Consider the following 16,490-nt stretch of genomic DNA (forward strand, 5'->3'; position numbering starts at 1 on the left):
GTAAATCACACATACATCCTGTTTTAAGGCAGAAATGGAAACTAAAAGTACTCTAACACTTTATTGAATAGCAGCGATCATGATAAAAGAACTCTTTCGGAAAACCCTCCAGAGTCTTTTTTCGGCAACCAGATCCTTCACGACAGAGGTAAATAAAAATCTCAATTGCCTTGGCCATTGTGCGTAATTTTATTTTACCAACTGATGTAATCACATAATACTTGTTGGGAAAAATAAGTTTACGATTGATCCTGATTGTTTCCCTCGCACGCATAACATTACAGCGGAGGTTTATGTGGCTGGATAAATAATGACATAATGAGGCTTTGGTGGTTATTCCGTGGATATACATCAAAATCCGAAACATGGTAAAATACACAGCCTTGTCCTTTACCATTGGCGTGGTCAGAGGAAATTTTTGATATACCCTTCCCCTTGAGGCGCAAATTGTTATTGTTCGTGATCTTATTAAATTGCGGCTAGATCGCGGAAACGGTCGAGGCACTCAAAATTTTTGCTTCGGCCTATGCTATATATAATACGCTTATTTACAGGATTTATTCCAGGATGACTACAATCAAGGAACTTACGTGTTTGTTCATTCACAAATATTTTTAGTAAGCCTTTACTTTAGGTAGCCTGGTAAAAGCTGGCAGATAAGCTAAGGGAATATCAATTTAAGATTTAAACGTGTTATTTACGGATAATATGTACTTCATTAACAAATTTCTTAATGATTCATGCATAAATTAAACTGCTATATTTCTTGCGATGTTATTATGTTATTGCGACATAACAGCTATATTACTACGATGTTGAATAAGATGTTAAGCGATGTCGCGTCGTCACGTCATAGCTTGGAGAAAATGTTTGAGCGAGCATCTAGACGTCTAGAAAATACGTAGGAAATGTCGAGTTACGAAAAGGCATTTCTAGATATATAAGCATGGGAAATCGGAGATATTTTGCAGACATATTGAAGATACTTAGTATCAAGTGGATTATGCCTTCACGACTGCAATTAATAGTCACAGTGGCCATAATATTTTGTATTATTTTCTTACTGAATTCGATAATGGCGTAACCTTTTGGGGTGGGGGAGAAAATAACTTTCCCCTTTACTTTGATGTTTCCGTTGCACGCACCGAGCACACTCAAGAGACTTACGACAGAACTGCAAACAAACTCGCCCAAGGCCTTAGCGACACGACACGGCGGTGCCGGTTTTTAAACAGCGGGTCCCGAAGATTTGTGGTTCCTTCTGAGAGATGGCGCGCCACAGATAACGCTGCTGAACGCAACAGTTGAGAAACGGTCGACCTTCCGGCTCTAATCGATCGGCCTATGATCGCCTTCGAAGTAGGGAAGTCCGATTGAATTCGTTATATCCGGCTGTCCGATAGAATTCGTTATATAAGGTACGTACGTTCAATATACAGTGCTATCTCGGTAATCCGACACATATGCAGCCGTGGCATAGACGGATAATCGAAAACGTCGGATTATTCAAAACGTACAGGAAACAATCACAATTCATAAAAAGCGTTTTAAGGTGTAATTATGTAATTAAATGCATATAGTGACGCTAACTGCCCCTGCCACGGGCGCAGCTCGGAATTAAGGCTGGTGGGGGGGGGGGGAGAGGGGTTTGGGGCAACAAACACCAGGGTGTGTGGGGGTATGGTATACCCACCAGGATAAGCGGTTGGTGCGAGATTTATAAATTGCGGAATTTTGCAGATAAATGGTTTAAAATGGTGAGTTTTACGGCTTTCTGAGGTATATTTTATTCATCCTTGATCTATTCTATTAATTATATTAATCCAATTAAGTAAAATGGATTCAGCTTAAAAACTTCTCTGAGGTCTGGGGAAAAAAATCTCCCCTCGCTGCGCCAAAAATCTCCCCTACTGCTTAGGGTGTGAGTCAAGGTAGATAACCAAAGCTAATAGGCGGGGGAATACACATGCAATCCTCAATTCTTTTTATGGATTTTAAAAATCAACTTATTTCTTTTCTAGAGCATTACAAAGTTTAAAAATATGGTACATAATTTGTTATAATATATAAAAATTTAGTTGCGATTTTGATGAGGAGATGACACTAATAGGTGAATATTTGTGAATTACACCGGCTCGCCGGCTGCTGTGGCGTCGGGGTTAAGTTGCCGTCTTGTAATCTAGAGGTCGCGGCTCGAAATCCGCGTGAATGGGTTTTTCTCCACAAAGGGATTATGAGAATGTCCAACTCATTGACCGAGGGAGAGATGTGGCATAAATACCAGTAAAGAGGATCGGGGTATAGTGTAAGTTGTTACCTAAAATTTTATAGGAACGGTCTGATTTCCTCACATGTCTCTAGTTTAAAATGGCGCTATCATTTTGAAATTTTAAGGGAAAATCTTCTTCACCATTTCCTATTATCTCAAGCACGAAATTGTTTTTTCATCTTTTTCTCCGATTTAAAAGTTTAACAATTGAATCAGGTGGTAATTTACAGTAGTTTATTGTAAACATCGTGAAAACTTCAAAATAATAGCTTATATTTGAAACAAGTACGAAGTCAGACAATAGAGACAAAATACGACCAGTTGAGTGGGAGAGAAGCGCCTTCTTAAACAAACTAAACAGTCGCCACTAGCCCACAGATATTAGGGTTAACCTAAAAAAAGCACATTTTCTACAGGCAAAAATTAAAAAAATAATATTTGTTTACATAAGAACAAAATTGTGTAATTAAAGTTTGTCAATCATACAATCTAATGACGTAAGTGGCAATTAGTTATATTTACACTCTTCATTTAAATTTTTACTTTTGTGCTGTCTACGGACATGATATATATGTCCACGGACGCAGTAGAAGAGGAATATTGTGTTTACTCACGAGGAAAAGTTTGTTTTATTTGTCATTGAACATTCTGTAATTAGTCATAGTGAATCATCACGTCCATCACCATCTGCCATGTCCGTGGACTGCAGAGTTCACGTTCATGACGTCCACGGACATGATGTCCACGGATATGACGATTTCCTCTAAATGATGTAATAGTTGGGCCTGACAATAAGTTAGGACACTTTCCTTGCGACATTGAACTTGCATCTTTAAGCTGTAAAACACATCTAAATTGTAATTAGTACAAGATTTTACTTTTACCAATTTTTACTTGTCCACGGACATGACTAATGATCTGAAAATTGTTTTACATATTAAATGCTCAGAGTACATTCCTTGTTGGTATGTATTCTGAACATCTAGTTTTATTAATCCCGCGATATATTCCAAAATATTAATTATCATTTCCAAGGATTATTTATTACATGAAATATTGACTAATAAAATGAGATATTATTGCGAAAGGTTTTTCAATTACATTTACAGCGTCTGTTAAATCGCATGTCAATGGTAATTGTCATTGTACTCGAACACGTATATCTTGGGGACTCGTTACAGCTAAACTGAAGAAAAAAACTGAAGGAAGAAGCTATTACATGTGAAAGGCATTGAAAAATGTGATTATAATATTTAGGGTACTGAATTAATTCGATACGCTATGAAAAGCGCCATCTATTAAGTTGTTGAATTTTTTTCATCTACTTCTCGAGCTGAGTGAAAAAGATTATTTTTTTTTGTTTTTAGTTTTTAATTGTTTAAAATCCTTTGTTTTTTTCGAGGTGGCCATCACAAGTGAAAGCACATCAGGAGGCCGCCTTTAGAAACCTCTATTGCAGTACCCCTGGCTCAGCGGCTGCCCTACATTCTTAATCATTTGCAATGGGGCAATCCAAACACTTACCTTTCACGTGGATCGTATCCTCCAAGCTGATCTGCACTTCGCCGCTGACACAGTCGCCCGAGAAGTATAGCGCTTCCGGGCGGTCGAAGGCGATCTCAAAGCGACGTATTTCCGACACTGACGCGCCATTTGAGAACTGCAAGAGGGAAGAAAAGTTATTTTTTCCATGAGTTTAGCACGTTTTCTCAGTTCTCTGAGAGGTAAACATGATTTTCCGCTCAATATGGCAACCTGTTAACGATATAGATATTAAAAATATCCTCCTTGTTCCAAGGGTATTGGATGCAATAGGTACATCGACGTTTGAATTTTTTCTCGCTTGGCTTACATGGTGCCACGTCGCACAGTGGGCTAAAATCGAAAAAAACTGGTCAAAAGTCGCTAGAGTCTAAAGTATTAGTAAATTAACGAAAATTTTTACAAATTGTGTATTTTAAAGATGCAATTGAACTTACTTAGGATTTTGGAGGCCACAACAGTGTTTAGATGGGCGATAAAAATTAAAATAGGCAAATGTGATGCGGGAAGCAAACTCTAAAGGGGCATGTCTACCTTCTGCTATGAAATATCAAGGGAAAAATAGAATTTTTTCTACTGTTAACAACGCTAAAGCTATCAAATAGTGGTGCATAAGGTAAATTTTGAGTCTACAAACAAACTTTTCTGGTATGTTTTTCCCGATATGTTCTAATCTTCTAATTTCCTTGTGTCGGACTTCCAATGCCTCTTCGGAAAGCTGTCCAATAGGAAGAATGTCATGTTTCAAAATTTCCGCTCCATGAATTAAAACTTTTTGAATAATCCCCTCTCTATTTGCCAAGACCACACTAGAAAAGGGCAAGGGGAGCGCGCGAACCATTAGGCTTATTACCGTCCGCACGCGGCCTCCGCGCGAAGACCCTAGGGTAAAACCGTCAAAAAAGGGTACATACCATAAAGGCACCGCAAATAATAAGTAGTTAAGTGCAATGCAACATAAACGTAAACCAGTGGCAGAGACCATGATAATTTACAATTTTAATATTGAAGAAATATTAGCTAATAATTTCACTGTCAAAAACTTGAATCAATATTTTAAATCAATTAATGCATCAAATAAAAGTGTTCACTCATCCTCTGATGACTCGTCATCACTCTCATCTTCACATTTATCATTCCCGTACTCCATCAGCTTTGTCCCTTCTGGATCTAAATCTTCCGTCAATTTACTATTATGAAATGAAAACGAAGATATCAAGCGATCAAAGGTGAGCGGCAACCTCCGAAATAAATATCAGGTACCTAATCAATTTCATCGACAGGCGAACTGCCATCATTTTTACATAGGAAGCAAAAGACAAATTGCGGACTCAAACTAGGAATCCATTTAAAAATTAAAATTTTGCTTACTATTAGCACGTCAAACTGCTTCTCGCCACAATGGAAAGTAAAATCTTTTTTGATGGATGCGGAGTACACTTAATGAAGTCACAACGAAACGGAGGTGGTTGCAAGGAGGCTTTGGTTCCCAGGTACAAGTAGGTAACTATATCCTCATTTGAAGCGCTTCTAACGTTGAACACATCAATCTAGTGTTATTACACATCAAAGTCACTCACAATGGATGTTCACTCGACAGTCTCTCTAGGACAAGTGATGCATGTGGTACGAAAAAATCACCGGAAAACCCCTCGGGATACTAACAAATAATTCCATTTGTCGGCACAAGTAATGGTAAGGGTCGGCAAAAAGAGACAAAAAAGTGTAAAAACCATAAATTGGGATAGCTACCGATGAATTGGGGGCAGTAGAAAAGAGTCATTACTAGTAAGGCTGTAAAACCAGCATTGCCGGGCCAGTAAGTACGGAGGGTCGCGAATCCTCAACCAGCCGGCGCGGGCGCCTGCCGCTGCACGTGCATGACCTTCCCTAAACCCCTCGACCACAGCCTGCCCATGATGCTTGAGGAAAATCCACAATTCTGGGAAAATCCTTTCAAAGATATTTTAGCGCATAACTCTGCTGAGAAACCTGCCAATGACCTCTTAATCGTAGAATTGTCAGTCACCAATATAGCCAGAAATTGTTATTTGCGACAAGATGTACATACGTTGATTTATCCATTTATAGTATAATGTGCAAAAATCAAGATGAAATTTATTCATAAAATATGTATTCAAGTGACAAATGTCATTGAACAGGCATTCCGTCGTCTTTATGCACGGATATCATACCCTTTCTTCGCTTAGTCCCGCCTCGGCGGGATCCCGCCGAGTCCGAGTGGCCGGGGTGGATTAACATAAATGTGGTTGTTTAAATTAGAATCGCAAGTTATCGCAAAAACTGCATTCTGAACATTGTTCTATATGCTTTTGTATATCTTACAGTGCAAATAACTTCGTGTAGCCACATATAGATATAAACGATAATTACCGTTAAAATAAAATTCAATGAAAAAACAACACAGTTTTAAGAAAATTATTAAAATATTAATTTACAAGTAAAATGAAACAAACACTATCTCTATTCATTTCATGAAGATCAATTTTACGGATAAAAATACTTTGAAACCAATATTCTTAACAACGACTCTGTAATGAAGCCACAAATTTAGCTTTTTTCAACGGAAAAAATTTGGTCGCTAAAATCACTCTGACATGATCTACTTTGACCAGCTGTAAAAATTACATTAACGTATTCCATGATCTGTATGGTACCCTATCTTAAAGAGTAGATGCTTAATAATGAATAGCAACTGTTTTTGGTAGATTTGCGATAACTTCATTTTTCGACTTTTGGCCAGCTTTTTTGGATTTTGGCCCACTGTGCGTCGTTTTTGCTACTAGTTCCGTGCTTTTTTACCGATGAAAGTATTATATAGAAGCATGACTAATTGACCAGAAAACATGGAATTTAGACCGAAAATAACGGTAGATATGTCCCGGGATAAAATGTCATCGGGAATAGTCCGAATGGGCTATAAAGGTTTAATAATTCAAATTTTAATCTTTTTCGTTAAATTTTCTGGTTTCTGTGCTTTTTTGGTCTTATATAGCCCTTCAATTCGTACATGTAGACCTAAGTGCACTGGAGAGACGTGCAAGGCCTTAAAACGCGCCTGATAGAGCACAAAAGAGTCTTTGATAAAAACAATTCAATATATGATATGCGCGATTGCGGAGCATGCTTGAAATGGACCTGACCTTTGCATTATCTTCGAGTGGGCGAAAATTATACATAGAGAGTGACGCTTCCACCCAAGGCTGATTGAGGAAGCTATCGAGATCGCCAATACACAAAATAGCGTGAACCGAGAGGCAGGGTATCCACTCCACCAATCATGGAAAAGAGCACTCACAGAGATAACCAATCAGAGAGCAGCTAGACGAGGAAGGCGGCAAGGCAGAACAATATGAAACCGAAGAAAGTGCAAAGGAACCCTTTCTACCTGAAGACGTTAGGAGGCTTACTAGCAAAACAAGTCAACGGCAATACTGGACGCGGTGTAACAAAAAAATGGAAAATTATCTTTCACTCAGCGGAAACTTGAGAACCAAGATTTGTATTGGTGAGTGTAGAGGTCACCTAAGTTTTCACAGCGATTCTAATAATTTGTCTAGCCGCAGGCGCGCACAATGTTGTCCAGGTAAATCCTGATTACCCAAACCAGCCAGTTAACAATACAGTTAGTATTGGATACATTTGTCTGAGCTGTGTGTGTAGTGTTTTGTATATGTGAGCAGAAGCTTAAAATTAACAATTTGAACATGAATCAGAACAATTTTTTATGATAAACTATGAACAAATTAAATAATCCTCATTGTTTATTTTATTAAATTTTCTCTGTGAATGTATATATTTTTTACAGTTATTTTAATTATTTTCTTTTTTTATCGCAAGTCGCAATTCCCTGTTCTGTTTCCCTTCCGAGTGTTCTAAGCCCGAGACGGATTATTTTCAAGCATTCTCCGGGCCACCTCGTTCGGAATGGAAGTTTTTCGACGCCTCGCCTGAAAGGACTCCATTCGGACAGCAACTTTCCGATCAGTAAAACGATTTCGACATCAGTAAACATATCGAGTTCTCCTCAGATACGAATATCAATTTAGCAGAATATTCAATATCAGCGATGCAAAAAAAATATATATTTTTTAGGTTTTTGTAGAAGTCATTGCGAGAACTCACAAGGATAAAATGCTTTGAGAGCAACAAAAGAAAATATTAAATATCAGTAATACAAAATATATGTGTTTAATGGTTTAAAGAATACGTAGTAAACACTTATAAGAATAGAAAGTTGTAGCCACACCAAAAAAGAAAACTGTTGAACAAAAACTTAATTGCAGGCTCTCAAATAGCAGTTTAATCTTTCTTTAAAGTAATGAAGGGGTTGTGATGATTTGATGTTTAATGGTAAGGGCGGAGAGGACAAGGAAAATAATACATTTTGGGCCGATTTTTCGTTAATTATTTACCCTTAAGGAGTACCCTAATATACATCCTGATATACTCAGTAAATATCCAGGTATATTACATCGCTCGTGTTTGCGAAACGAGATTCCTCTTCGAGGACAGATGTTGAAGTTCATAAAATTTTAAATATTTCTTGCCAAAGGTCTTTAACGAAGCAACAGGTCAACATGACAGTTTGTAATTTAATGATTTCCAGGTGGTCATCCAATTCAAATTCCTCCTTGGAGTTGTCATAAGTCAATAATAAAATTATTTTCCTAGAATTCTATTTCACCCAATAGATTATTGATATTCCAAAAGTGCTTTTCGCCCAAATAATCGATTCAGAGGAATGAAAACTAATTTAGTATTCCATCCTTTTTAGTATTTCAAGTACTACGCTCTTTTATTATTGACTTGAAAACGTACCGTATGACCTCGAGGTAACTGCGAGAATGAAATTGCTTTTCAAACAGTATTTGCTTTTTCGTTTTAGCTAAAAAAAAGGTCAAAAGAAATGTAGTGAAAAGAGTTACAACAGCTACTCAATATTATTACTAAAAGCATCTACCCCGAAGTAAAGCATAGGTATTTGCTACGCCAGTAAATAGAAAATACATGGTTGAATGAGCTTTTTAAGTTTGTAAACGTGCAATATGAGCGGCTGTATCGCTTTAAGAGTCATTAATAAGAGTCTTTTTTGCATTTCAAGATGGCCGCCGGTGTGAGAATGTGTGTTTTTCGGTGTGTTCTAGTTTTTGCCGTAACTTTGGTAATTTCGTCGTCATGGACGTCAAAGTGGGTTCCTCAACAGTGTGTAAGTTCCCCAGTTATCGGTGCGATCAACGATTCAGGATACAACGGGATTAGATGCAGAAAAGTGGCTTTGTTCTGGAAAGGCTTCGCCGTCGCCGGTCTTCCGACCCACCATTGCCGTGCGCCCGTCACCACCGGGACCCCTCGCGGCAACAGAGGCCGCTTCGCCCCAGCTTGGAAGCGCGTCGCCCTCCTCATTCTTCTTGCCAGTGACGTGAACATTAACCCCGGCCCTCTGTGCAGCGCATACTATCAAAATGTTAGAAGCCTACAAAATAAGCTTTCGGATTTGACGTGTCACATCTCCGAACTTTCCTCATTCAAGATCATTGCGTTAACTGAGACATGGCTTAACGCGAACGTTTTTGATAGTGAATTAGCTTTTTTTTCCACGCACCAAATTTTTCGGCGTGATCGGGGCTCCCGTGGGGGCGGTGTTTTATTTGCCATCGATTTAGAGTATCCTGCAACCCGAAGGTCCGATCTTGAGACCAACTGTGAAATTCTATGGACTCAAATCCATGTCCCTTCCAGCCACACCAGTGACTACAGCGCGAAACTATTCGTTGGTTGTTTCTATCGCCCACCTAAAGCAGAACTGTCATCGCTCGAGGCTTGTTTTGAATCTGTGCTACGTGCCCGTGCATTAGGTGATGTGCTACTGTTTGGGGATTTTAATCTATCAATCGACTGGACCTCCTCGTCACTTGGTTCCCCACTCAATCCGATGGACGATTTTTTCCTTGAACATTTCGTGAATGGTCTTGGCCTCAATCAGTGTAATCCTTTCCCCACAAGAAATTCGGCAACGCTGGATTATATTCTGTCCTCCTCCAAAGTGAACTCCGTTGCTCTTGGGAGAAATATTTTCACCACAGACCATGACTCTCTCGAGTGCTCCTTGGCCCTTCCACTACCCCCCAGCCGTCGAGATTCCTCGGCCTCAACGCCTGCCAGGGTTTTCCGGTGTTGGAACAAAGCGGACTGGCCAGCCATTAACCGCGTACTCTCTCTTCTTCCTTGGGACCTCCTGGAGTGCGGGTCCCCTGACGAGGCCCTTCAACTATTTTATGACCTTCTTCATGCTGTTATCGCGGATTACGTCCCCTTGCGACGAGTGTCGAAGAATCGAAGCGGCCCATCTGGTTAACCCAAGAAACCTCTTTAGCGCTAAAAAATAAACGAGCCGCTTGGAAACTATGTAAGCGTCACCCCAGTCCTCAGACCCGTGAGACCTTTGCAAACCTCCGTCGCCACACCCGCTACCTTCTTCGCCGTGACTACGCTAACTACGTGAAAGGGATTTTGGACGATATTAAGCCGTGTCCCAATTGGCCATTTGGCTATGCCAATTCCAGGATTTAGCCATGACGCCATCTTGGAAGGATGTCCCAACTCGTTAGCCAGCATAAGGGAGGGAATTTAGGCAGCTAACGCGGCAGCCAGATTTAGGCATCGAGGAGTGCATCCTTCGCCCGACTTTTCCCATGATTCAAAGCGTGCAAAGCGTCTTCAGGAGAAAGGGCATCATGGTTGTCAAAAAGGGATTGTACTTGTTTGCAAGTAGAGTTGATATTTTGAGACTTGTTCGAATAATTATTAATTTTTATTTTGTTTATAATAATGAAATTGCGTTAATGGAAGTGTAAGAATTACGGAGAAATTAGTTAATGAGAAGGCGGCGTTAATTTTAATGCTAATTAATGTTTGTATGCTTCTTATGCATGTATATGTTATTTTATAACTTTTTATACCGATCACATGTTATCTTTTGCTACCGTTTACTTTTTTAACGTGTTAAATAATGCTTAATTATATAACACTATGTCTAAATTCTTATTTAACACTTTTTGTACATTAGGTTAACACCCGTAAGAATAAACAATTATTATTATATGTTATTGGACAAAGTCCCGAAATTGGAATCGGAATAAGTAACAACATTTAAAATCAATAGTGATTATAAGATATGATACCGAAACCTGATTTATGTACGTAAACCATACTTTAATTAAATTTTGAAAATAATTCCCCAGTCAGACGGTAACCGTTTGAATAGACGAAATAGACCTGTTCTTAACAATACAAAACTAAAAATTAAATTGCTAAAATATAAGGAATTCGAAAAAGTACTTGGTTGAGAGACGATTGAAATATTACAAACCAATTAAAAGGAATATACGCTAACATTTCGCCACAAACTTAGCTAAAACCTCTTTAACAAAACCATACGGAACTAAAAATACGAATTTGAAAGTATACCCCTACTTTACTATTTAAAAAAGTTTGTCTAAGATACTAAAATTATGATTAATTACTCTTCTCCGACATCTAATACTCAAAATCACTTGAAACATCATATTCATCATATTTTAACAATTTAGGGTGGGTTTTGTTCATCATTTGTTCAAATCATTCCGATTATCTCTTGTTTTGCATTTGCCTAGCGCCCAGTAGATGGCAGCAACTGCGTAAGGATGTCCCAATTCATGCTCCCTTGTGGTTGGCTGCCCAGAATCTGGCTGGCTAAATACATGATGCCTAATGGCTAACGAGTTGGGACACGGCTTTAATGTTAATGCTAAAAGGTTTTGGTCCCTCGTTAACGCGAAAAGAAGAACAGCTCGCATCCCTAGCACACTATCTGCTGGTGGTGTATCGTATACAGGGGACTCCAGGCCTTCAGCATTCAACAATTACTTTCATTCCAATTTCGCCCATTCTCTTCCGAACACCTATCTCCCTCCTGTACAGCCTATTTCCACTCATTCCCTCGAATCTGTCTCCACCACTCCTCCAGAAGTGTTATCTTATTTGTCCTCGTTGCCCACGGCGAAATCAACGGGTTCCGATGACATTAGTTCATTATTTCTCAATCGTACATCTACCAGTCTTTGCATTCCAATATAAAAAATCTTCAACAGGTTCTTTTCATCTGGAATTTTTCCTACTCAATGGAAATAATGAAATGTAACCCCCATTTTGAAATCTGGCCCTAGGGACATAGTTGAGAACTATCGACCCATTTCAATATTACCAATTTTATCTATTATCTTTGAACGCATTATCCATAACCGCATACTTCATTTCACTCTCCCTTACATATCGCCTTCGCAGCATGGCTTTCTTCCTGGGGGGTCCTGCCTGACCAATCTCTCTATACTGCACCATCATATAATTTCTGCTTTCGAAAACAGGTCCCAGCTGGATGTCTGTTACATTGACTTTTCTAAAGCTTTTGATTCTGTTAATCATACCCTCCTCATCCACAAACTCCAGTCGCGTTTTAATATCCATGGCACTCTCTTATGTTTAATCTCTAATTTCCTGAGTTCCCGCAGCCAAAGAGTTCTAATAGAAGGTTTTTCGTCGAATTACTTACCCGTTTCTTCTGGCGTGCCTCAAGGCAGTGTATTAGGCCCACTTCTGTTTGCTCTTTACGTTGACGACATTGTTGATGACATTCTTCCCTCTAGTTGTGGTGTTCTCCTCTATGCCGACGATTGTAAAATATTTAAAAGGGTTAACACCGCGGCTGATTCCCTGGTTTTACAAACTGCTCTTCAATCGCTAGAGAAATGGTGCAATAAATAGCAGTTGTGTGTGAATCCTGGAAAATCTACTGCGATGTCTTTCTCGCTGAAGAAGAGCACTATCACCTCCACTTATACACTAAATAATCAACCCATTCCCTCTGTCTTATCCCACTCCGATTTAGGCGTCACTTCTGACCAAAAGTTAACCTTTTACGAACATATAAAAACCGTTGTTAACAAGGCTATGGCAGTGGTTGGGACCCTATATCGCATGAGCGAGATATCCGAACCGAGTGCCTTAAAATCAGTATTCATTGGATGTGTGCAACCCATCCTCGAATATTGCTCCCCCATTTGGTCAACTGCTTCTCCCACCACACTAAAATTAATCAACCGTCCACTCAATTTCTTCTTAGCAATAGTTCGACACCGCATACCTCACCTCAGATTCTCTTCACGTGCCGAAATACTTCTTTCACTTGGATTATTACACCCCAACCACCGCAGATTGACATTAGACATCAAATTTCTTTACCGCATCTTAAATGGGTCCTTCAGATCCAGTGATCTCCTATCCTTCTTTTCACTTCGCATTCCTGCTCGCAAAACCCGCAATACTGAACTTCTACACCAGCCCAACTTCCGTCTGGCAATATCTCAACGATCCCTCTTTTCCCGCCTACCTTCTATTTTCAATTTATTCTCCAATACTTCTTCCTCTCTTGACATCTTCGCCTCCCGCTCTAATTTTAATAACCAAGTGAAAAGTCTATCTTTCTGACACTGACCTTTTGTATCTGTTGTATAAGCTGAAAATGATTGTTACTTATGATATTAATTTTTTACATGTTCATTATTATATTTATATAATTTATTTTGTTTATAAGCCCAATGTAAAGGCCTTAGTGCTGTTTTTGGTGTGAAATAAATAAATTAATTAATGAGTCCAAGAATGGGTATGAAAAACAGTTATGGTATTAATTATATATTTTATGGTGTCGATTCTCAAGACCCCTCTAATATCGTCTGAAACCCTTGGTAAAGTTTTCGAAACACTAAATTTTCTATCTATTACAGTGTTGCCAACCGTCTTTATGCCTCTTACTTTGTGGGAACATTACAGTATCTGAAGCTGAGGTCATTTCCGACATGAGGGAAGGGTAGGTAAGGAAGGGTGGAGATCACGTCTATTGAAATATTTACCGGCGATCCAAAGTTCCAATAATCTGTTTCCTAGTGGCTTTGTGGTCCAACTAGTAGGTCCACAGAAATCACGGATGAAAAAACGAATGAATTGGCGTGGGATGAGGTCGATGTTAGAATTAAGTTAAAATCATGCCATCACGTTGTAGCTCAAGAAGAAAGGCTATGATTAAGGATCCCAGCCCCTGTTTTCATCAGCATTAATTGTTACTGGTCATGGCAACTATGATCGTCACCAGCTGATAAGTTGATTAAATTGATAGCGCTGTTTGAATATTGGCGGTGAGGTTTTTTATTACAATTTAAAATTTTATTTTCCATCAATCTATAACTCTTTTCGGTGATATTTGGCAATTGTTTATCATTGTGAGAATACTTTGCTTCACGTGTACACATTTTCAGTAATCTTATCGATGTGTGCAAATCATAGCTGTCGGGTAGTGAATGTAACGTTTGCTACAACAACCCGTATCTGATGTACTCTCCCTTGTAACATTTCAAATGAAGGTAGAGCTTTAGTTACCATATTATGGGGTCATTAAGGATAATAATCGTGACCTCTCAGAGAAAATATATGCCAGGGTACCCTTTTTAGCTGCGCAATAACCTTGCGTCGAGACCAACATATAAATCCCTACTTCCGTATTACAATGCGGAATTGAAACAGATAAGTACGTACTTAACAATATATTTTATTATATTACATAAAAAATACCCTAATGTTTGTCTTACCTCGTGCGTATTCTGTTCAATAGAAAATAAATTTCCAATCGAAATAACCAAAATTAAAAATAAAGCTGTTTTTGTAATCAGCATTTTAGACTCGTCACATCTGTACCGTGGCATTAGATTTTTCCATTTCAATTTGTTTATTTTTCCTCGGACATTGATTTCTTTAATACCATTTAATTACTACGCCAATAAAGTAATAGATCTTTGATACACATAAAAATAGATAATCAAAGATCAGGACATGTATCGCAGCAATGAATGCCGCAAAGGAGTCACATACATTATTTTTTCCTCTGTGAAACATGATTTTCCACTTTCCTGGTCCTTGATGTCAGTGCAAATGATGTTTTAACTTATTTTGTAGATTTTTTATTATTGCATTTAATTGATTTTCCTTGGGAAATAAAATTGTTTAAATAATATTACTAATGTTGTAACTTATGTAAAAGAATATTTGATTATCATTGAATACTTTAATTCGCGATCTTCATTTGTTGAAATCGTGCTAAAATAAAATTTTCTCCGGAACGAATTATGGCGGAAATTGTTTTCGCTTTCGTCCTGGGATTCCTGTAAAGTAAAACACGTGCGCGAAGTTTCATATAAATCGTATCACTTTTAAAAATGCTATCCAGCCGCACTGAGCCATAGTCGATACTAGTAATCCAATTAGCATTCTCCGAGACGCTAGTTACGTGGCAGCATTTTTTAAGCGTTTTTGTGGAGGGAGGGCGAAAGATTATATCGGAAGCTTCGGAATTTTAGAGTATCAACCACAAGAGAGGTTTAACGTTAGAACTGATGAAAACAGAGGGGTAGAAGCAGCCCTTAATCTAAGGCCTGCCATACACGTTCCGGTCCGGCCTCAAGGCCGGGCCTTGAGGCCGGGACTGCGCAGTTTGGCCGGAGCCGCAGGCCTTGAGGCCAAACTGACAGTGTGTGGCGATGCCTTGAGGCGGATTGTCGGCCGGACGGCTGCCGGATGGGAAAATACTACGTCCGGCCTCTAGGCCGCTTGGCCTTGAGGCCGGGCCTCATTGGATTCCCATCCGGCCGTCCGGCCAACAATCCGCCTCAAGGCATCGCCACACACGTTCAGTTTGGCCTCAAGGCCCGGACTGTACAGTCCAAGCCCTGAGGCCAAACTGAACGTGTGTGGGGGGCCTTAGTTGTTACCGTCATACTTGGAGTATTTTGACGTGAGGCTGCAAGCAGCACATAAGCTATGGGGCAAACAGAGTGGTAAAAAATTATATGCTTCTGATCTGTTTTCCAGTAGAATGATGTGCGAAAGAATCAATGAAGCTGCAAAGAAAGAATTACGAATAAAGAGTCGTAAGATAGGTGTGTAAACTTATGGATAATATTGAAAGGAAAAGAGGAAAATGCATAAGTCTATATTTGATAATTTTATTGTTCACGGGAGGTAGGGTCGTATTTATATTAGAAATTTCCAAAATTATTGACGGGAAAAGGAAGGTAGTAGAGGGTAAGTAATAATATATGTAATATTTTCGATGTCAATCATCTACTGCGGCATGAGAGATAAGTGAAGATAGTTTGGATGATCGAGGGAAATAGTGGGCATGAGGTATGAACCCTGAGTGGATTAGCTCTCCAGCCATTGTGCTAATGTGGCACTTGTAATCATCATAAACCATTACAGAAAGGTCTTTTTCAGTCATGTCATATATGCTCCATAAATACTGCACCTACAGTGATAAATGAGATATCTTTTGAAACGTTGAATCGCCGGCTCCTGAATTTCAATCTCAAACTTCACTATTTACCCATTAATTTGTCTTAGAAAATTTGATTTTCCATGTCAATTACTCGATCGAGGTATATCGGCTTCACACATTTTTTAAATTCTGAACTTCAAAAAAATGTTTAATTTTTTAAATAATAATAATGTTTTAAAACCCAATAAATCCATTACTACATCAAAGAAACGTACCATAAGCAGGCAAAAATATTAA

General features: G+C 38.9%; 1 protein-coding gene across 1 annotated transcript in view; it reads right to left on the reverse strand.

Annotated features, from left to right (window-relative positions):
• Nucleotides 1–16,490, reverse strand: part of LOC124166919 — a 149,849-nt gene that overhangs the window by 109,226 nt on the left and 24,133 nt on the right. Inside the window, exon 2 of the mRNA XM_046544634.1 lies at nt 3,794–3,929. Coding sequence (XP_046400590.1) covers nt 3,794–3,929 — 136 coding nt within the window. The remainder of the gene's footprint in view (nt 1–3,793; nt 3,930–16,490) is intronic.

This window comes from Ischnura elegans, chromosome 10 (assembly GCF_921293095.1).
Source record: "Ischnura elegans chromosome 10, ioIscEleg1.1, whole genome shotgun sequence".
Classification (NCBI taxonomy): domain Eukaryota; kingdom Metazoa; phylum Arthropoda; class Insecta; order Odonata; family Coenagrionidae; genus Ischnura; species Ischnura elegans.